Consider the following 22,850-nt stretch of genomic DNA (forward strand, 5'->3'; position numbering starts at 1 on the left):
CAAGGTGATGGTAAAAAAATAACAGAGCCATTCCTGCTACAGGATATAGTTTCAAACTGCAACTAACCCAAAATATTTGTGCTTTCACAGGAATAAAAGCACCATATTTAAGCTTAATGTTGTTAGTATCTACAGCCCCAATTCCCAAAAAGTTGGGACTCTGTGTAAAATATAAATTAAGCCAGAATGCAATAATTTCCAAATCTCATCAAACCATAATTTATTCCCAATAGAACATATCACATGTTTAAACTGAACATTTTACTGACCTGTCAACCTGATTAGCTGTCATATGCTCCTCCAGGTGTTTGATTTGTACCAGTTACTTTTCCAGCCTTTTGTTGCTCATGTTCTAACTTTTTCCAGACGCGTTGCCATCATATTCACTATCGGCTCATATTTTCCATCACATGATGAAATGTCTCAGTTCCAACATCTGATATGATCTCAAATGTGCTAGAAAACAGGTGCTTATCCTCTCAACTGAAGGTCTTTCTGCATCTTTTCGTGTGTCAGAGACATTAAAGATATTTATGCCTTTAACTGGGGAGGTGTTCGATTTCCCTCGGCCTGTTATTGTGCTGTGAGGAAGGAAAACGCAATGAGTTTGTTCGCTGAAAACATTTGCCTGCTGCGTCTGGAAATGAGCTTGATGGGAGTGGAGTTTGTGCACAATGAGCTTAAAGAGGTGAAATCACAGCGGGGGAGTGATACACTGTAAAATGTATTTATTAGTGGAGCTTTTAGTGTTTTTTATGGAGAAGCTAAAGCAAGCACACATAGAAACTTATCAGTAGTCTATAAATATTGATAATGGCCATTACTGCTGGTAAATTTAGCTTTTAAAACCAGGCTGATATGTAAAGAATAACCGTAGGTGTAAAGTCAAAGGAAGAGGTGTATAAAAGAGGGGTAATAAATATATGGACCGTGGGCAAGAAGATGTTAACCAGAGGAATGTACTGGAGATAAAAGGAGGTGGAAGTGGCAGATGGAGAGAAACCTATTAGAGTATCTTCCTCTGTCACATCACTCCGTTAGCAGGAACTCAAGGCTGTTCAGTTATGAGGCTTGCCTTTATAATTTACCCCTGCAGGGATCGGCTTCTTTATTGAGCCTGGCCTTCGCTGACAGACGGAGACACAGAAAGGTCTTTGATTTAGTTCAAGAATGTTCTCACTGTATCATTTTTCTTGTTTGTTGTTCTGTCATATTCTTCTCTTTTCCTCCATGCTCCTTACCTCTTCCCTCCTTTCTAATTGCCTCTCTCTTTTTCATCCTTCCCTCCCCAGTCAGATCTATTGTATCGAGAACACCCATGGCCAGCTGGTGCGTGACCTGGACTTCAATCCCAACCGCCAGTACTACCTGGCCAGCTGTGGAGACGACTGCAAGGTCAAGTTCTGGGACGTACGCAATGTCCAGGAGCCCGTAAAAACCTTGGAGGAGCACTCGCACTGGTGGGTGGATGTACAGAGGTCAGGGGGGGTGGACATGGTGCTGTCAGCAGGCATCCGTCCTGCCGGAGTGGCCCTGAGTGGCAGACTGGATCAGAACCGTGATGTCCTCCTGTGTTTGGGTGGCATACGGGCAGTTGCAGTATCAGCCTTAATGAAGTGCTGCTTCAGGGCCAGTTGGTGTTTGATCAGCCTGGGCTTTGAAATCTGAGCTTTTCTGTTAGAAAATGAAAATAATGCTGATGGTTTTTATTGATGCTCGTCTCCTGTCTTCCACTTCCTGTTGACAGAAGGTGGTAAAATGGGTTTCTTGTCTCCCATTTCAACAAGAGCATACAATCTTTATTTACCCAACTACCGAGGTGTCTGACCAATAATTTTGTTGGGCTTTACAAAGGTCTCCAAATGCAACCTACACCTACATCTGTTTTCTTTTCTTATTTTTTGATAATCCTACCACTCATTGGCATCCCTGCAGGTCATGATTTTCTGAATGACATTATCAGTTTACAACATGGTTGTGGAGGAACTGGCCCCACTCTTTTTTCCATTGTTGCTTCAGCTCTTTGAGGTTTGCAGCATTGGTTTCTGCAGCTCTCTGATGGTCCAAACACATCATTTTAGTCATGTTGAGGTCTGGACCTTGACTGGATCATGTCAAACCTTGACTGTCTTCTTGTTCAGTTGTTCTGTTGTAGTTCTGCTGCTGTGTTTGGGATCATTGTCTTGCTGCATGAGACTGTTTCAGCCACGATTTAGCTGTCAAACAGATGGACTCACATCTGACTCAAGACTACTTTGGTGTCCAGAGGAGTTCATGGTCCACTCAGTGACTGCACAGTGTCCAAAACATCATCCCTCCACCACCGTGCTTCACAGTTAGTGTGACTTTGGCCTGTCTAAATGACATTGTTCCAGAAGTCTTGTAGTTTGTTCAGATGCAGCTTTGCCAACCTAAACCATGCTGCCATGTTCTTTATAGAGAGAAGTTCTCTCCTGCACTCCTTCCAAACAAGCCATACTGGTTCAGTCTGTTTCTAACTGAGGCCTGGACAGTCTGGGATGTAGCTCTTGGGTGTTTTCCTTTTTCTCTGAGCATTACACAGTCTGATCTTGAACTGAACTTGCTGGAAGATTGCTAGCTGTCTGAATGTTGTCCACATGTGAATAATCTCTCTGCAGAATGATGGACTTCCCAGATCAATGCTGATGTCTTTCCTCCTTGGCACTGTGTTTAATTTATTAATTCATTCATTTTCTATACTGCAGGGTCGTGAGGAAGCTGACACCTATCCCTGCAACTAGCTGGACAGGTTGCCAGTCCAACACAGAAAGACAAACAACCACTCATTACTAGGGAGAAGTTAGAGTGACCAGTTAACCTCACGTGCACGTCTTTGGACAGTGGGGTGAAGCCAGATAAATTAATAATTTTGACTTTATAAAAATTTTAAATAAATAATTAAATAATTATAAAGTGTTAGTTTTTTTTTTTTTTAGGTTAAAAATTCACACTTTGAGTCAGTTAAATGTCTTTACAGAAACTCCCACCAGTTTTTTCAGTTCTGTCCAAAGTTTGTCCAAAATTAGACTTAATTTTAGAAACTTTATTCTAAACCTTTATCGGGGTTAATATTGGGTTGTTAACCACAAAATGTAACTGATTTAATTGTTAGTGAATTATTTAATTAAAATGGACTATTTGAATATTAAAAGTCTCATTTTTAATAACTTTATGTGTCAGAAGAAGCTCCTCTCTCCTCAGTAGAAGCTAATTCAGGCATATCCAGGAAAGCGCATTAAGAATGACAATAAACATGATGATAACTCCTTCGCTGCCCTGTTGATTGGTTTCTCATTTCATTAATTGCTTTATCTCCTAACTAATGAAATGCCCCGACTACTCCTGATGTAATAAAAAAGTAGTAATACACTCATTATTAATTAAAGAGGCAGACAGTCGGTTTGTCGTGACGGATTGAGCCACGCCGGGTCAAACGCAGCTCCAGGTTGTCTTCTGCAAAGCTTCAGGCAACGCTAAGAGCTGAACAGTCGACTGCAGATGAGTGTGTGTTAGTGTGGAAAACATGTTTGGTGTGAGCTGAATAAATGATCAGTGTACGTCTGCGAGCCTAACTGGGATCCTTCTGCAGCACACCAATACATATCTGATAACGGCACACACACACATGCACAATGGAGCATCCGAGAGCGCACACACTTCACATAGGAACAGACGTTATCTCCAAAAGAGAGACAGGCCTGGCAAACATATCCATAACTGTAGATTGCTGCAGATGGGATGTCTTCTGATAGGAGATAGGTGATGTGTGTGTTTGTGTGTGTGTGTTCACAATCGTCTAATCAGTGTTCTTTCTCTGGTTCTCTTTTTATCTGTATGGCCACGTGCATTTGTGTGCATTCAAGCATTTCTATAATGCATATTCCCATTTGTGTTTGCCTCTTTGAGCACCTATCCTCAGTGTGATGCATGTGTGTGTGGGGGGTGTTTCTCTGCATGTATGTGTTAGTTGTGCATGCTCATTTTTCGGAGCGCAGCCAGGATATGGCCTCGGGGCTGCTGGGGGTATTAGGGACTATTTTTTAGCAGGGAAGCGGATTAGCGTAGCGCAGGGAACGCCGTGGCTGTGGCTGATTTTCTGTCAACAGCCTTGGTTATCCCTCAATCCCTCCCTGTGAGGGAACTGGGACCGCACTCTGAGCTGTGCCCCGGGCTCACAAAGAGAGGGAGGCGGTGTTGACGATCAGAAAAGTAGAAAAAATGGAGGGAGTAATGGAGACAAATTTGAAATTGGCTTGAAAAAAAGAGGTGAAACAAAAATAATTCAAGCCAGGATCATGGAGTTTACGATAATGATCATCAGCTCTTGTGAACAAAGCGCAAATGTAGACGACGAGCTACCAAATCTTCATTACTGGCATCTGAACACACACCCATATAGACATTTCTGAATGCCTGAATTTTCTGCATGATTTATGTGGGTGTCTGAGTGTGTGACTGAGAGATGCCAATGTGTTTCAGCATGTGTGGTCTGCTCGTACACACAGCCAACAAACTGTACATTACTCACTAAAGCCATATCACAGCTTCCAGCTCTTGCTTCAGGAATCTTTACCCATTATGGAAAAATGTTGATCCAGCTCTCTTTTTTTTTTCTTTGTTTTGGTTCCAAACTGCCAGAATTTCTTGTAATCTTTTTAAAGTGGTCTTGAGCAATAGTTCTCCAGGCTTACTGAAGGTTTTTCTGTGGATATAAGTGCTTTTTCCAGTATAAATAACTAAGAACTAAGTAAGACATCTAACTTAGGAAATGATTCTGTTTCTGTTAGTCTCTTTTGCTTTATGTGTGCAAACAAATTAGGACTCTGCAAATGTCCTATAGTGGTGTGAAAAAGTATTTGCCCCCTTCCTAATTTCTTATTTGTTTGCATGTTTGTCAAACTGTTTAAATATTAGTGAAAGATAACACAAACATATAATGCAGTTTTTAAATGACGGTTTTTATAATTAAGGGGAAAAAAAAACATCCAAACCTACATGGCCTCTGTGTGAGAAAGTGATTGCCCCCTAAACCTAAAAACTGGTTGGGCGTCCCTTAGCAGCACCAACTGCAATCAATGTTTGGGATAACTTGCTATGAGTCTTTTACAGCGCTATGAAGGAATTTTGGCCCATTCATCTTTGTAGAATTGTTGTAATTCAGCCACATTGGAGGGGTTTTCGAGTATGAACCGCCCCCGTAAGCCATTCACAGATGGACTTGTTGGTGTGTTTTAGATCACTTTCCTGCTGCAGAACCCGAGTTCGTTTCAGCTTGTGGTCACAAACAGAAGGCTGGTCGTTCTCCATCAGAATTGTTTGGTCGACAACAGAATTCATTGTTCCATTTATCACAGCAAGTCTTCCAGGTTCCGAAGCAGCAAAAAAGCCCCAGACCATCACACTACCACCACCATATTCTACTGTTGGTATGATGTTCTTTTTCTGAAATGTGGTGTTAGTTTTATGCCAGATGTAATGTGACACACACCTTCCAAAAAGTTCAACTTTTGTCTTGTAAGTCCACAGAGTATTTTCACAAAAAGCCTTGAGGATCATCAAAATGTTTTCTGGCCAAACTGAGATAAGTCTTAATGTCCTTTTTGGCCAGCAGAGGTTTTCGTCTTGCAGGCCATTTTTGCCCAGTCTCTTTCTTATGATGGAGTCATGAACACCGACCTTAACTGAGGCAAGTGAGGCCTGCAGTTCTTTGGGTGTTGTTGTAGGGTCTTTTGTAACCTCTTGCATGAGTCGCTGCTGCCCTCTTGGGGTAATTTTGGTCAGTGGACCACTCCTGGGAAGTTTCACCACTGTTCCATGTTTTCACCATTTGTGGATAATGGCTCTCACTGTGGTTCGTTGCAGTCCTAAAGCTTTAGACATGGCTTTATAACCTATTTCATACTGACCTTTTCCTGACAATCAGCTATACCACGCAAGACTGCCCCCGCGGTTTCCAGTGGTTCTACTCTCTTTGCTATGTCAAGCTACGCATCCCTAAGCTCTCTGAAAACAGACCAAATTATGCATTTAAAGAATGTAAAAGACAGACAAAAGGTTCTGTATCGGTGTGTAACTTAGAGTATAAATGGGCCTTTTGTTGGACCCAGTTGTTTACTTGCTTTTTATGGATGCTAGTATGGTTTGTCTTTCTGTGTTTTGGATTTTGGTTTGTGCGATTGACTGGCGACCTGTCAAGGGTGGACCCTGCTTTTTGGCTGCTAATTGCTGGGATAGGCTCCAGCTTCCCTGCTACCCTGAGTTGGATTAAACAGTATTGAAAATGAATGGATGGATTTGGTTTTGTCTTGATTTGGGTTTTCAGATTGTTTTCTCTCCTTTATGTCGGCTAACAAATTAATTTTCCTTTAAACAATTATTTTTGGCTTTTAAGGTTGTCTTCCCCTTTACCTAGCTGTGCCAGGGTTGCAACATTAATGGGGCTCGTCCGGGATATGTTACCTCAGTCCCTTGAAATTTAAAGTTTAGTATAGTTGGTTTGTGCTTTGTGCTGTATTTATTTGCTACCAATAGTGATTCTGGAGACTGGCTATGACACAGTTGGACCTTGAGCAGTTTATAAGCATCTTGTTAAAAAAAAAAAAAAAAGAAAAGGAAAAAAAAGAAAGAAGCGGATCTGGTTGCAAGGAAGCCGGTTTTCTGTTTCGGTTTTTTGTTTTGTTTTTCTTGTCTGTTAATAAATTCCTTTAAACAATTTTTTCTAGTCTTTTGTTGCCCCAGCTTTCCTTATCTTAGCTAGAGTTGTACTACAAGCATTCATGTTGCTTTTCCATTCTTCATCTTTTTAGTCTTAAATGTTTGGGTCTTTTTCATGAATGAAGACTGATTCAGGCACATGCATACTCGGTGCTTTCAGTAACAGATTTTATGAGGTACCTAGTGAGTCCTCATGAAGATGGTGAGGATGATTACATTTATATCAAGGCCTGTGTGATGTTATCTGTGAATTGCCTTTAACAGACAAAAGAAGTGTCAGAACTAAAAAAAAGAAAAAAACAGGATCTGAATGTGATGTCATGAAACTTTTGCACAATTCTGTGCATACCTTCAGCAAACTGGACAACACTCACTGTAGTCATGATCACAACACTAAATCCTTGCTGCAGGGTTGTTCACCCACACAGAGCTTTAAGGAAAAGTAATTGATATGCATCTGATTCCTCACTGCATGACTGTAAGAAGTTTGCTGAATGCCTTGTAATGTTTGTCCCAGGGTGTGGAGCGTTCGCTACAACCACAGTCACGACCAACTAGTGCTGACTGCTAGTAGTGACAGCCGCCTAATCCTCTCCAACATGGTGTCCATCTCTTCGGAGCCATTCGGACACTTGGTGGATGATGATGAGCTCAGCGACGGGGAGGAAAACCACCAGGAAGACAAGTAAGAGACACTGCTGCTCATTTTATGGAGGCTTGGGTTTGCTCTCTTTCAATGGTGGATGGTAGGTTTATTCATGGTAATACAGAATATGTTATGTGTTAATGTGCTGACAATCATGGTCTTTCATGTGCGTAATTCATTAAGCTGGAACCACAAACCATAACATTCCCACCACCATGCTTCACACTGGGTATTGTTCTTCTTAGCCTTATTACGTCTGCCATTACTATACCTAAAATACTTCTATATTTGGTTCATCACTACAAACATCCTCCTCTGTTCTTGGATGTCCACCTTCCAAATATGACTCCGCTCTAATGCTCTTTCAGCACATTAAAGACTTCTTCCAGAATCCCCTTCAATGCTGATAAAATTGCAAACATCTTGCATCAGCCAATGCTGAAATAATTTTAGGGTTCTTGGAGAATTTATTTTGCATCAATCAAACTTCAGCTTTTTAATATGCAGGAGCAGCCAGTCCACAAACTGGTGTTTGTTTGAACTCTACATCACAACCAGATGATTTTGTCTTTCTAAATCCCATCTCAGATAACATGCTGTTAACCTCAAGATTAACAGCATGTCAGTATACTAGAGCAGAACGTTCTGATCATCCCCACTGAGCTAATTCTCCCATCAAAATGCCAGTAGCTCCTTTTCTTTTCTTCTGTTTTTCTTTTTTTTTTTGGCATCATGAACTGTTAACCTTAATAATTTACCAAAAACTTTTCCAGATCATGATCTTAGTGGACAATGGCCAGATGTAGCCAGATGTGAAAAGCCAAATCTACACTCACCGGCTACTTTCTCAACTCCACCTGTTCAACTGTTCAATGCAAATATCTGTAGTCATGTAGACGTGGTGAAGACGACTTGCTGAAGTTCAACCTGAGCATCAGAATGAGGAAGAACGGGATTTAACCTTTTCAAGCAAAGTGACCTATTTAAAAGCGGTTTTCTATGCATGGGTGAGGGTGATATGTTTGGAAATTACCCACTTCAGTGGACATCACTGATTCATCCAATACACTACCACTCACTGCAGAATAATAAATATATGATATATATATATATATATATATATATATATATATATATATATATATATATATATATATATATATATATATATATATATATATATATACACTGTAAAATTTTTCCTCTGTGATAAACAGGAAAGGAAAATGATCAGGCTTATTTTTATAGAATATCATAACACATTATTTTATATACATATTTGTAGAATAGATCCACATAAATTAGATCAATAAAAATTTAAATATGATCAAGGGAAAAAGCATCACTCTACATGTATATAGTAGTAGAATAATCTGGGAGACTGGATGGCTTTTAGAAAGAAAGTGTCCAGCAGTCTGTGCCTGTATCGTTCACCTGAGGGCAGTAGTCCAAAGAGGGGTGACCAGGATGTCCTTGATGACTTTCTTTGCTGGGGGAACCAGTGCTGGCAATGTCCTCGAGTGAGGGAAGAGGGGAGCCTATGATTCCACAAACAGTTTTTATGACCCTGTGTAAAGTAGTGATGCGCGGGTCGGGTTTTTTTCCGACCCGCGGGTCCCGCTCTTTTAAAAAAATTGGACCGCACCAAACCGCCCCGCACCTCCGCTTCTATTTTTTTAACCCGACCCGACCCGCCCCATTAAAACACATGTTATGATATTGACGAATGCTTTTATTTAGTCTGAGAAAGGTGCATATGGTCTCCTAAATTGGCACTGGAAACTGGCAACACAAAATGTATTTTCATTTGAACGTTAAGCCTATAAACATAAATAGGCAAATAAATAAAGTGTTTTAAAGCGTTTAAGTGTTATAAAGCACATAGCCAATGCTGCTGTTGTTGTCTGCACTGATTACCTCGTTGAACCTGTCCCAAACCTGTGATTTAGCCATTTGACCGTCTTTCTTCTTTTTAAGGACGTAAACTCCCGAACGAATGCTATTCAACACTATTTCTTCCATCTTATGTTGCTTGTCTGCTTGGCGCTTTCTGCACGTAGCCTGCGTAGCCTACTACGCACCTACGTGGACATTACGTTACAAAACGTGACCTGTGTTTAAATAACTGATAAATATTTTGTCTTACATATTATAGTAACAAAATGTAGACACTGATTAAGGTCTTTATTTTCAGTTTGACAAAAAATAAAATTAATAGATAGAACTAGATATTTCAGAATAGTAAACCACACCAACCCGCCCCGCAGTGAAGCGAAAATTCTTTGACCCGCCCCAACCCGACCCGCGGGTAACCCGCGGGACCCGCGGGTTAGGAGGCGGCCCGCGCATCACTAGTGTAAAGCCCTCCAGTCGGCTATGGTGCACCACACTGTGAGTCAGGATGTTGGTGTGCTTTCCATTACTGACTGGTTCAACGAGAGCATGGTTGTTGGTCTGACTATTTTAGAAACTGCTGATCTACTGGTATTTTCACACACAACCATCTCTAGGGTTTCCATACAACGGTCTGAAGAAGAGAAAATATCCAGCGAGCAGCAGTTGTCTGGACCAGAATGTCTTGTTGATGTTGGAGGTCAGAGGAGAATGGGAAGACTAGTTGGAGATGATAGAAAGGCAACAGGAAGTCAGACCAGCACTGGTTCCAACCAAGGTCTGCAGAACAACATCTCTGAACACACAACACGTCCAACCTTGAAGCAGATGGGCTACAGCAGCAGAAGACACACCGGGTGCCTCCTGCCAGCTAAGAACAGGAAACTGAGGCTACAATTCACACACACTCACCAACACTGGACAATAGAAGATGGAGAAACATTGCTGGTCTGATGAGTCTCCATTTCAGCTCCACATTCAGATGCTCGGCTCAGAATCTGCTGGAAACATCATGAAAACATGGATCCATCCTGCCTTGGATCAACGCTTCAGGATGCTGCTGGTGTAATGGTGGGGGGAGATTTTCTTGGTCCACTTTGGGCCCCTTAGTACCAACGTGTCCTGGTTGAACCAGTACAGTCTACCTGAGTATTGTTGCTGACCATGTCCATCCCTTTATGACCACAGTGGAGCATCTTCTGATGCTACTTCCAGCAGGATAATGCACCATGTCACAAAGCTCAGATCATCTCCACCTGCTTTCTAGAACATGATGATGAATTCACTGGACTCCAACGGCCTCCACAGCCACCAGATCTCAGTCCAGTAGAGCAGCTTTGGGATGTAGTGGAACGGGAGATTCTCATCATGGATGCAGCCGACAAACCTGCAGCAACTGCTCAGGAATGTTAGGAAAATGTCAGCTTAACGTCAATGAAAAATCTTAGTGTATTTGTTGATGTTTTGTTTTATCCATATGGAAATCTTCCATTATAGTCATGACGTGCCACCATGCCAACTACAGCACATTACAGTTTATGTTCCAATCAAACATGTCTCAGTAACAGATGCCAGAGGTTTAAAATGCATGAAAGTCTTTGCTTGATCTCTGGATTTCAGCTAAATAGATTTGAAGGAAAATATAGGAGTGTCCTTTTGTTTTTTTGTTTCTTTAAAAAGTATAAATCACAACAAAATATTTATCATGTTAGTTTAAACCTTTTATGTGTTGGCTCTGTTTCATCAGCTCGTACACTGAGAACCTACAGTCTGTAGGATCCAATCACCGGAATTCCTGCTTCTGTGGGATTACATTACAATAAAATAAAAAAAATTCAGATTTTTATACCTCTAAAATCAAATAGTTTCATCTGATTAGTTTTCTGGGAACATCTTCTGGCAGCTACAAAACTTTTCAGTTGGCATTTTTGGCCAGTGAGCTTCAATAAACGTACATGGATTCATCCTCCAGGGAGGAGCTGCACTAAAATGTCTTTTAATTAGATTTTTTCTGTTTACTGCACTTTGTATAAAGTTTATTGAAAGATTAAGAATGAGTTATTTTAAATGCTGTCATTTAAAGAAATCCTCAGTTAAGTGTAAAGAGACGACTTTTTTACAGAATATTTATGTCTACATTTCATTTGCTGGCCATCAGCGGCTGGAGAGCTCAGTAGGCAGAACATCTGTCTCCCGTCTGGAGGACCAGAGTTTGATTCCCCCAGGGTATGAATATTAACACCTTCCAGTTGGGTCCTTAGGGCAAGAACTTTAACACTACTGCCTACTCACTGTAAGTCGCTTTGGATAAAAGCGTCTGCTAAATGACTGTAATGTAATGTAAAGAAGAAGTTTAAAGATTTCTATGCTGCAGCATTTAGAACATCATGAACTAATGAGGAAAAAGAGTTAAGTGATATAAAGTCCCCATTCCAATACAGTTGTGACGCTGTAACAAATGTAAATAAAAGCAAAATGTAATGAATTGCAAATCTCCATCCATCCGTCCATCCATTTTCTTCCGCTTATCCGGAGTCGGGTTGCGGGGGCAGCTGCCTAAGCAGGGAAACTTCCCTCTCCCCGGCGACAGTCACCAGCTCATCTGGAGGGATCCCGAGGCGTTCCCAGGCCAGCCGAGAGATGTAGTCTGTCCAGCATGTCCTGGGTCTTCTTCAGGGCCTCTTTCCGGTGGGACGCGCCTGGAACACCTCACCAAGGAGGCGTCCAGGAGGCATCCTAACCAGATGCCCGAGCCACCTCATCTGGCTCGATGTGGAGGAGCAGCAACTCTACTCTGACCCCTTCCCGGATCACCGAGCTTCTCACCCTATCTCTAAGGGAGAGCCCTGCCACCCTGCGGAGGAAACTCATTTCGGCCACTTGTATTCGCGATCTTGTTCTTTCAGTCACTACCCACAGCTCATGACCATCGGTGAGGGTAGGAACGTAGACTGAGCTGTAAATCGAGAGCTTTGCCTTTTGGCTCAGCTCCTTCTTCACCACAACAGACTGATGCAGAGTCCACATCACTGCAGACGCCGCACCGATCCGCCTGTCCATTTCCCGCTCCATCCTTCCCTCACTCATCAACAAGACCCTGAGATACGTGAACTCCTCCACTTGGGGCAGGACCCTATTGCAGACCTGGAGAAGGCACTCCACCCTTTTCCGGCTGAGGACCATGGTCTCGGACTTGGAGGTGCTGATTCTCATCCCAGCCGCTTCACACTCGGCTGTGACTCGCTCACCATGCACCATGCTGAACATCACCCTGGAGCTACTTTTTCCAGACGTGTTGCTGCCATCAGACTCACTATCAACTCATATTTTCCATCATATGGTAAAATATCTGTTCCATCATCTGACATGTTTATCTTCTACTAAGAATAAAACATGTTGATGAGATTTGGAAATATTTAAATTATATTTTTTACATTGTCCCACCTTGTTTGGAAAATCTGTTGTATTACAATAATGATAATTTCCTTCCACAAAGCCATCTCCGTTCACCATTTCTCAGTGCAATGGTGTATTTATTGATGTAACATCACCAGCAGGGGTTTCTTTTCTGATCTGATGACAGACCGTCTGATCTGTGGTCTTCACTGTCTCTCTTTCTCAGACAGTGATGCTTCTTCTTTAGTAATAAAACTGTATCGTAACCAAGGCCTCAAAGACAGTCAGCTTGAATTATTTCTGAAGTCAAGTTTGTTTTGTTTTTTCATATTTTACTCCTTTTTTTTATTTAGTTCCATGAGCTGCTTGATGAACATAACTAAGAATGTGTAAAGAAGCGAGCTGTGTGTTTTTAACCTGTTTGTTTGATAATCGTCCTCTGAGATTACAGCTGACATTCTTTATCACACTGATAAAAGCAAGGAGTTAAATATTAGAAATATGTTGCTGTCAAAACACTTCAGGCTTTTTTTTTCTCTGCAGCATTTTTTTTTATTTTAAAATCCTCTGAAATGGTTACTGCTGTCCAAATCTGCCACGTCCCCCATCCATTACGGTCCCATGGCCCCTCTTACCCATAACTACCAACTCTTAGACTCTCATCCATAATTATCAACCCTTCCTCCCAATCACCAACACTCAGCTTTACTGTTAACCCTCCCTCTGCAGTCATTGACCCCTCTTGTAGGGACACATGTCCATTCAGCCTCAGCCGTACCTGGACGCTACATGGCTGTCCTCCAGTGGTCAGACTATCCTGTTTAGAAGCAAAAAAGATTAGGTTTCTATACAAATAACAAGAGAAAGAGCAAGATTTTGACCAACCCTGATGGCAGCTAAACTGTTTGCTGACATTATCCCTGAAAACCCTTTCAGTCCTGGGTGTGACCCAGACCCAGACCAGTATTAGTCGGATTACTCGAGCGCTCCCACATGAGCTCTTTTGTTCTTTTCTGTCCCTCTGAATGTTTACAAGTGACAAACTTCCTGGTGATTTTATTTTAGGCTGCAGTCCGGAGGGAGCAGCTACTGTCAGCGCCAAACAGTTAATGTGTAAAATAAATCCAAATGTTGGTGTCAGAGTTTCCCTCAGGACTACTTCCAGCTGGGGTTTGGGAGGAATTTGGGGAGGCAATGATGCTGGATCATAATTGGAAAATTTAATTTATTGTCGTGTTATTGTAGCAGTGGGAGAAATGTGTCGATGCCAGACGGGATGCTGTTTGAAATTTAATCAGGATGTCCACCTTTTTAACAAAAACTGATTTTAACACACTATACTCTGTTGTTAAGGGGGCAAGAGAGATTGTCAGCCAGCTGGAAGGTCGGTGGTTTGATTTCCAACTGTATGAGTCTATATGTGATCTAGAAAAGCTTGATTTATGTGCAGTCATTAACTAGTTAAAGTCACGTGACTCTGTGAACTCATTTGTTGTCTAACTTCTGAGCAGCTTCAGAAAATAAAGTTTTAAATCATATTTATGTAGAAATCCTAAGGTCTACTCCTCTGCAGCTCTTCCTACTAATGGTGCTGATGTTGCCCTGTGACCTGGTGATGATAGTTTCTATGGATACCATCTAAAACTGCACATAAGATACTGACTTGGTTGAAATTAAATCTGCACAGACAGAAGCTTCTCTAGTATAAGAAAATACACTAAGATTTTTCATTGACGTTAAGCTGACATTTTCCTAACATTCCTGACCAGTTGCTGCAGGTTTGTCGGCTGCATCCATGATGAGAATCTCCCGTTCCACCACATCCCAAAGCTGCTCTACTGGACTGAGATCTGGTGGCTGTGGAGGCCGTTGGAGTCCAGTGAACTCATTGTCATGTTCTAGAAAGCAGGTGGAGATGATCTGAGCTTTGTGACATGGTGCATTATCCTGCTGGAAGTAGCATCAGAAGATGCTCCACTGTGGTCATGAAGGGATGGACATGGTCAGCAACAATACTCAGGTAGACTGTACTGGTTCAACCAGGACATGTTGGTACTAAGGGACCCAAAGTGGGCCAAGAAAATCTCCCCCCACCATTACACCAGCAGCAGCCTGAAGCGTTGATCCAAGGCAGGATGGATCCATGTTTTCATGATGTTTCCAGCAGATTCTGAGCCGAGCATCTGAATGTGGAGCTGAAATGGAGACTCATCAGACCAGCAACGTTTCTCCATCTTCTATTGTCCAGTGTTGGTGAGTCTGTGTGAATTGAAGCCTCAGTTTCCTGTTCTTAGCTGGCAGGAGGCACCCGGTGTGTCTTCTGCTGCTGTAGCCCATCTGCTTCAAGGTTGGACGTGTTGTGTGATCAGAGATGTTGTTCTGCAGACCTTGGCTGGAACCAGTGCTGGTCTGACTTCCTGTTGTCTTTCTATCATCTCCAACCAGTCTGTCCATTCTCCTCTGACCTCCAACATCAACAAGACATTCTGGTCCAGAAAACTGCTGCTCTGGATATTTTCTTTTCTTCAGACCATTCTCTGGAAACCCTGGAGATGGTTGTGTGTGAAAATCCCTGTAAATACTCAGACCAACCACCGTGTTCAAGGTTACTTAAGTCTTCTTTCTTCCTCATTCTGATGCTGTTAGAATTTCATCAAGTCATCTTCAGCGTGTCTGCATGTGTGGTTGACTGATTAGATATTTAGTTATAGCTTCATTTTTCATGAAGAAATTTCTGCAGAAGTTGAAAATGACGGGATGTCGGAGCAGGTAAGTGTCCCGAACAAACAGGGAAGACCAGAACTGGGAATCACTGACTGTGTGTGTGTGTGTGTGTGTGTGTGTGTGTGTGTGTGTGTGTGTGTGTGTGTGTGTGTGTGTGTGTGTGATGTAATGCAGGAGTAAGGAGCCCCTGAAAGACAGTGTGGTGTCCACCTACGAGGAGCACGAGGACAGCGTGTACGCAGCAGAGTGGTCGTCAGCTGACCCCTGGCTCTTTGCCTCGCTCAGCTACGACGGACGTCTGGTCATCAACAGGGTCCCCCGAGCCCTCAAATACCGCATCCTGTTGTGAGAGGGAGGGGGGACCGGTGACCACGGTGTGTGCGTTTGTGTGTGAGATGTAATAATCCTGTTTACACTAATCATTGTAAAAAAATACTGGATGGTCGCCTTTGAAATAAAAGAATGAATCTACATGGATGTTGGTCCTCGTCTCCAGCTGTAAAGTTTCCTTCTTTATTGATGCTTATTTAACAGAATGTTTTCTTTTCGTTAATATTCCTTATTTCTCTTTATAAACCTGTTCTTCTTCCTCACGTTACTGATGTTTCACCACAATGACTGAAGCCAGAAACATAGAAATCCTGGGAAAGTAACACAGGTTTGTGTAATTTGCAGGTTTTGGAAAAACCCTTTTTGCATTTTAGTGAGTAAAAACTGTTTAGTGTGGACTGTCAAAACTTCAGGAGTTAACCCTAATTCCATAATAATAAAATAATCATTTTCAATAGTTGGTAACTTTAATTAAAAATATTTTTTTTAAGAACTTGAGTGTAATTGAAAACAGAGGGAATGTGTTGGATATTAAACCTTGAAGTTTCACCGACATAGTACACATAATCTGAGTGGAGGTTCGGGCTTGTGAAACATTCGTATTTAAGTTTTTAATAAATATATATTGAAAAATATTCTCATGATTTTACATGCACATTTAACTCCATCTTTTGTGCTGCATTTACAAATCATTTATCACCTTATAAACGCAGCACAAAGTGATTTACAAAATGTTTGTTTCACCCATTTCGCTGGTTTTTATGAACTGCTTTTTGATTTTATACTTTTTGTTTTTATTTGGTCTTTTTGTGTAACGTCCTTCACTCCAGTGTTTTCCTCATGGGGGTCCTTCATGTCGGCGGCTACGCCTGCTCGGTCTTGTTGCCATGGAGATGACCCTTGTCTGGGTGGCTGGGGGTCTGCCCTGCAGGACCACGACAGACCCTTGTCTGGGTGGCTGGGGGTCTGCCCTGCAGGACCACGGCCTGTCCTGATCTGGGTGGTTTTTATTGGTGGCAGCCTCATGAATGCATGTTGTGTGTATGAGTGCACGTGAGAACCAGACTATGATCAGGTGTGTTTTTGTGCCACTTTTTGTATGAAAGGTGCTTTATAAATTAAATTTGATTAGATTTTAGATTAAAATGTTGTGTACAGACATGAAGAGATGAAAAATACTTTTTAATCCCAGGGCGAAATTTAAAGAATGATGTTTCCGTGCACACACGCACACACACGCCTACATATGTATTCATCCACATTTATATACATGTTAGTTTTTAAATGTTTTTAAACTTTTATTTTCTTTCATTTCTACACTTGTCAACTTTCCGTCCCTTGATGATGATTTAACTTACTAATAGATTTACTGGAAAAGCTTCAGTCCAGTCAGACGAACCAGTACATGACCACTGAACATCTGACAGGAAACTCCATCTGTGTCACCATTTAACTTTTATTATTATTGGACCAAATAGAAAAACATCTGTTTTTATTTTCATCATTTCACTCCTGCATCATCTTCATCATCCCCTCCCTTTCCTCCTCTTCCTCCCCCTCCTCCTCTGCACACCAGTGCTGAGGCTGGTCGATAGTGATGGTCCAAGCCCCTGTTATGGCAGACACCACTGACAGGCCTTTTAATTGCAGCTTGACTTCATGGATCACATGTTCACACACACACAGACATGGGAAGGAGGAGCATGGACACTTCATTAACGATGCCATTCAGGCCGGCAGTTCTGTGGCTGAATGCAGAATCTATTTGTCTGATCGGAGAAGCTGCTCACACACACCGATCCCCGTCACCCTGCAGTCAGTTACTTCAGGGGGGATCTGGGTGGAGATACAGAGCTGGAAAGCTAATCGCTCAATCTCACCCATCTGGAAACTTGTAATGCTTGTCACAGACACACATGTGGCATTTATTCCTTATATATTCCTTATATCTGTTCTTTCCTCTACCCCAGAGGGTGAGCAGCACATGTATGAATGTTTGAGTTAAAAGCACGAAAGAAGCAGATATATTTCCATTCCTTCATACAGAACCTCCAGCAGCTGATATGAGTGCTGCTTTGTGTTTGATCGTCAATCCATCTGCTAATAGCAGCCAGTATTAGCATGAGAACCGACGAAGCAGCCGCCACGGTGAGCCTGAAGGCTTTTCCAGGACAAATTACATTATCTGTGATGCATTGATTGTCATAGCGGAGATTTGGGTACATTATTGAAGACGGTGTGAATACTCAGTATTTATGTTCCATCCAGGCCAAAAAACAAAAAAAGTCATCTGGAAGAATCCAGAAACTAAAGTCTATTATGCAAAGGAGTAGTTAAATTAACTGTTTGCTTCATTGCATTATAAATAAATAAAATTAATTCAGCCATAAAAAAAATTCAGTAATAAATATGTTGAAAAATGTCAATAAACATATATTCCTTCATTAGAAAATTTAGATGAAAAATTCAATAAAAATGCCAATATAAGAAAACATACCTAAAAATAGATTTTTTTTAAAAAAAAGCTGATATTCTTTATTAAAATGTCCATTAAATAAATGAGTAATGTCTATAATTAATTTGAACTGAGCGACTAGAAATATCTTAGAAATGCAAAATAACTTAAAGGTAATATGTAAATTAAATTAATTTCTTTAGAAAAAATAAACAAAATAAAATGAGCTTTAACCTTCTATCAAAGCTAAAAGTCTTTACAATGCTCTTATCTTCGTTAACCTGGTGGAAATCTTCTAGGTCTGATAGAAATGATCTTGCAGCAATGAAACTTTATATATGAGATTTATTTTTAAAAAAATAATTTCTAGTTTTGGCAAATGTCTGCTCATTTTTCTGTGAAATAATTGACCAGTTCTACTTAACAGCTTTGTGGCAGCAGCAGAGGTGTGCAGAACACACGTTGCCATGGCAACTCATATAAATAACACCCTTTGTGACACATTTTACATACTGTATTTCAAATTTTAAATCTTTGTGAAACATCTCAGAAAAATGTAATAACTCAGTAAAACATACGTAAACACAATCACCAGGAGGATAAAATTAGTTTTCAAAATGAAAAAGCACTTTTTTCCTGCTCTGAGACGCTGATTGACAGATCTCAGACCAGCTTAGATGATGATGGAACAAACAGATCCCAGATCATTTAACAGAACCAAACTGCATGGATGAGAAGTTACACAGATATAGTCCATTTTTACTTATTTGGCTTCCAACTCAAAGATTTTCATTTTGTCTTTGTATCTCATTGATATAAGAAGTTTATTTTTAACGCTCCCTGTCAGGCGACAAAGAGGGGCGTGGCCATCCCAGGAAACCTGCGGATCCGCCGGGACAGTGTAGCACAAACACGTTTTTTAGCCGGCTAACAGTGTGCCTTAGCTCACGTTAGATCCGGGTTAGCTCAATTAGCTTTTAGCTACCGGTAACTCGGAGTTTGATGGGTGTCAATCATCCACCCCCACCTTCACTGTCCCCCTCTCCGCTCCACCAGTTTTCCCAATTTTGGATTTTCCAAGAATAACACGCGTGACGCCGCCAAGATGGCGACGGTGGGAACCGCCCAATGAATTTCAATTCAGCTCCTCAGAAACCTACGGGTGACATCACGGAGACATCACGGAGTCCTTTTTTTATATACAGTCTATGACTGGGACACAACTACAGTTTAAAAGTAAGAACCTCCACCTCGTAGTGATGTGCCACGCACGAAAGAGCCAGCTCTGAGAACTGATGCTTTGTAGGGAATCAGAAGAGTCGGCTCACAGTTGATTTTTCTTTTGCCGCTCAGTGAAGTACTCAGCCCCAGCTCTGCCCACAGCCCTGCTTTGTTTTCATTGGCCCGCCTGGACAGGCGGCCAATCACATGGACGGATATAGGATCATACCATTATGTTAAAACAGGGGGGGCTGCCCTACACTGTGAGTGAGACAGCTGAGAGTACGCGAGAGAGACCGTCTTAACAACAAACCCTACTCACAGAGAGGAGAAACTGGATCATACCATCCAAGATGAGACTTCTTATTTTTCTGAATGCCAACCTGCGCTGAGGACATTAATGCTGCTTTCTTGGGTTTGATTCTCTTTGTTTTGTGGATTTTTTTTTTTTTTTTCATTTGTGCAATAAGAGTTTCATTGAAATATTAAACAAAAGTAAGTGGGTTTTGTATTAAAATAAATACACAAAAGGAAGTAATTTCTCGTAAAAATGCTGAAGACAAAGAGGTTTTCAAAACACAAACGCTTAAGTTTTGAGAAGTTAAGGTAAATGATGGGGCTACAAAAGATGCTTAATTAAGAGGTGTTTGGGAGCCAAAGAGCCGGCTTTTCTTTGGGATTCGAGGCAAAAGATCCGGCTCTCTGAAAAGAGCCGAACATCCCATCACTTCCGCCTAGCTCCACCCCTTCCTCCCCCTGCAACTGCAGGTGCGTCACGTGCGAGCGCGAGCGCAGGCAGAGACAGACAGAAGTAGCTAAGAAGCTAAAGCGAACAGAGTTTTAACTTAATCTTTGCTGGATGAAAGTTAAAGTTTCCAACCGGAGTTGACCCCTGACGCCACAGAGGCGCTCTGCATCTAACCCGGGACGGTTGGTGAGTTTTCTGTTAGTTATCTTCTTTTCCTTAATGTATGTGACGTGTTTACGAGCTAATTAAGGGAAAATATGATTGAGTAAATAACTTTACGTTGACTGAACATATTTGTGTTAAGTCACCTGTATTATTGTTTATTTATTTTACATTATAAGCCTGTACTTGGTGTTAATAGATGGGAGTGTTTTGCATGTATGAAGTTTAGTGGTAGACATGACAGCTGCAGGCTCATGAAGCTTACCAGGGACAGAGATTTTATTCTTTTATTTTGTTTATTGCAATTTTATATTGCTGTAATTAAGTTAAATAGACTTTTCTACATTGCCTGTCATGCAGTTATGGTGAATGTAAAATTAAAGGTGTTACTTATGACTGTGCTGAACGTACAGCCGTTACACTCAAAATTAAGAAGTATTGTCTTTTGAGGTAAGAGAGAGCTTCTTAAGAGTGAATCTAAAAGTTGAATAAATTGTGTCTACATTTATTAAAGGCCCTAATCTTAAAAAAAGACTGGTCTTAAACAAAATTAATTGAAATTTTAAGCAAGGAAATGGTTGAAATAACAAACAGCTTGAACCCAAAGGTACAAATAAAGGTGTTATAACAAACTCAAAATTATGTATTAGGGTTGGGCAAATTGAATTTTCCGTTTTTGTTTTTCCCCCTCTTTTATATACGCTGCAAACGCTCTCCTTGGGCTTCCATAGTTAGCGGTGGGCTCAGCCCTCCCTCCACACCAGAAAGCACGAGCAGGTTTACAGTGAGGTGAGCGTCACTGGAATTTATCTGTACTTATAACCGCAGGGACAAATGCTGCTGCCCAGGAGATGCAGAAAACAACGTTAGTCCACAAACCCTCGTTAAGAGACGACCTACCTCTGGGAATTCTTTCCACTGTGGATCCGTATGATAAGGATCCAGATGGGAAGAATTAATGCTGTTTAATACGGTGGAAAAGTTATGACCTTATTTACTTTTTTTCTGTCATTCATTCATATAAATAAATAAATAAATATGTTTTTAATAAGTTTAATGTTTTTAAGAAAGAAAAGTAAAATAATTGCTTAAAATCAGAAATCAGATTTGGGTTGAAAGAAATCAGAGATTTTATTTTCAGGCCGTATCGCCCAGCCCTGTCATGTATGAATGTTTGTTATCACGTGTTTATGTCTTTAGTAAACTTCCGGCTCGTAACTTCTAGATCCAGACCCTGGTCTCTGTTTTTATTACGCTACCATTCCTCCAAACCTACAACTGGTCCAGTAGCTCTTACTTCTCTGTTTTACAGTGTAGGGCTGCATCTAATGACTATTATGATGGTCGATTAGTCACCGACTATTAAAACGACTAGTTGACCAGTCAGATTATGTAGCTCATGTTTATTAAATGTGTTTTATTTCGCTTTCAGCTTTCAAATCTTGCATGAGGTTGTCATGTAAGTCCGACGTTCCTCCTCTTTAAATGTTCGAGCATTGCAGACGTACTTCTGTGGTACACAAGGTCAGTTTTACAAACCTCACATGTATTTATTTTATTTTGTAAGTTTAATGTGAAGTTATTTTAGACTTTTGACGTCCTCTGCCACCGTTTTATTCCCTGGTTGGCCGCCATATTTTTCTCCTGGCAGACTTTATTGCGCATGTGCGACTCTCAGCAAAGATAGGGAAGAAGACGATGTCTCACTCTGTAGTTTTTTATTATTTTTTATTTATTTATTTTTTTTGCGCCGACAATAGTCGACGGGTAAATTAGTTGTCGACTATTGACTAATCGTTACAGCCCTATGATAATGACATGAGTGCTGATCGGATCATTTTAACAACCTGATCTGACACGCCTGCGCGCACTTCTAAAACACGATAAAAAAAAAAGAAAAGTCCATATATATATTTATTTATTTATATATATATGTGTGTGTGTGTGTATATATAAATATATATATATATATATCAATCAATCAAACTTTATTTGTATAGCGCTTTACAACAGCAACAGCTGAACCAAAGTGCTTTTCAACGTGCAATAACAAGAGAATAAAAACAACTAAAAACAGGTTAACAATAACAGTTTAGACAAAAATAAAACATTTTCAGAGTAAGTTAGTGTAAAACAAGAGTCACAGTGTAGTTAAGTACCAAATGCAAGTCTAAACAAACAAGTCTTTAGCTTAGTTTTGAACAAAGGCAGATCTGTGAGGGTCCACAACTCAAGTGGCAAAGTGTTCCAAAGTCTGGGACCGGCTACAGCCAACAAACGGTCGCCCCACTGCTTGCAATTGGTCCTGGGGACCTCCAGCAGGTGTTGGCCTGCAGAACGCAGGGCTCTGCTGGGTTTATGTGCATTAAAAGTTTAAAATCAACTCTGAAGTGTACCGGGAGCCAGTGGAGGGAGTACAGAACAGGAGTAATGTGACTGTGTCGTCGAGTGTTTGACAGAAGCCGAGCAGCAGCATTCTGCACCAGTTGCAGCCGATTGAGTGTGCACTGGTTCAGACCGATAGAAAGAGCATTGCAGTA

The 22,850-nt window shown here is 41.1% G+C and overlaps 1 protein-coding gene across 1 annotated transcript in view; it reads left to right on the forward strand.

Moving 5' to 3' along the window:
* Positions 1-15,887, forward strand: part of eipr1 (EARP complex and GARP complex interacting protein 1) — an 83,523-nt gene extending 67,636 nt beyond the window's left edge. The window contains exons 7-9 of the mRNA XM_041971518.1: positions 1,293-1,460; positions 7,253-7,420; positions 15,569-15,887. Of these exons, the coding sequence (XP_041827452.1) occupies positions 1,293-1,460; positions 7,253-7,420; positions 15,569-15,743 (511 nt within the window). The 3' untranslated portion in view covers positions 15,744-15,887. The remainder of the gene's footprint in view (positions 1-1,292; positions 1,461-7,252; positions 7,421-15,568) is intronic.
* Positions 15,888-22,850: the final 6,963 nt, after the last annotated feature.

Source organism: Melanotaenia boesemani, chromosome 20 (assembly GCF_017639745.1).
Source record: "Melanotaenia boesemani isolate fMelBoe1 chromosome 20, fMelBoe1.pri, whole genome shotgun sequence".
Taxonomy (NCBI): domain Eukaryota; kingdom Metazoa; phylum Chordata; class Actinopteri; order Atheriniformes; family Melanotaeniidae; genus Melanotaenia; species Melanotaenia boesemani.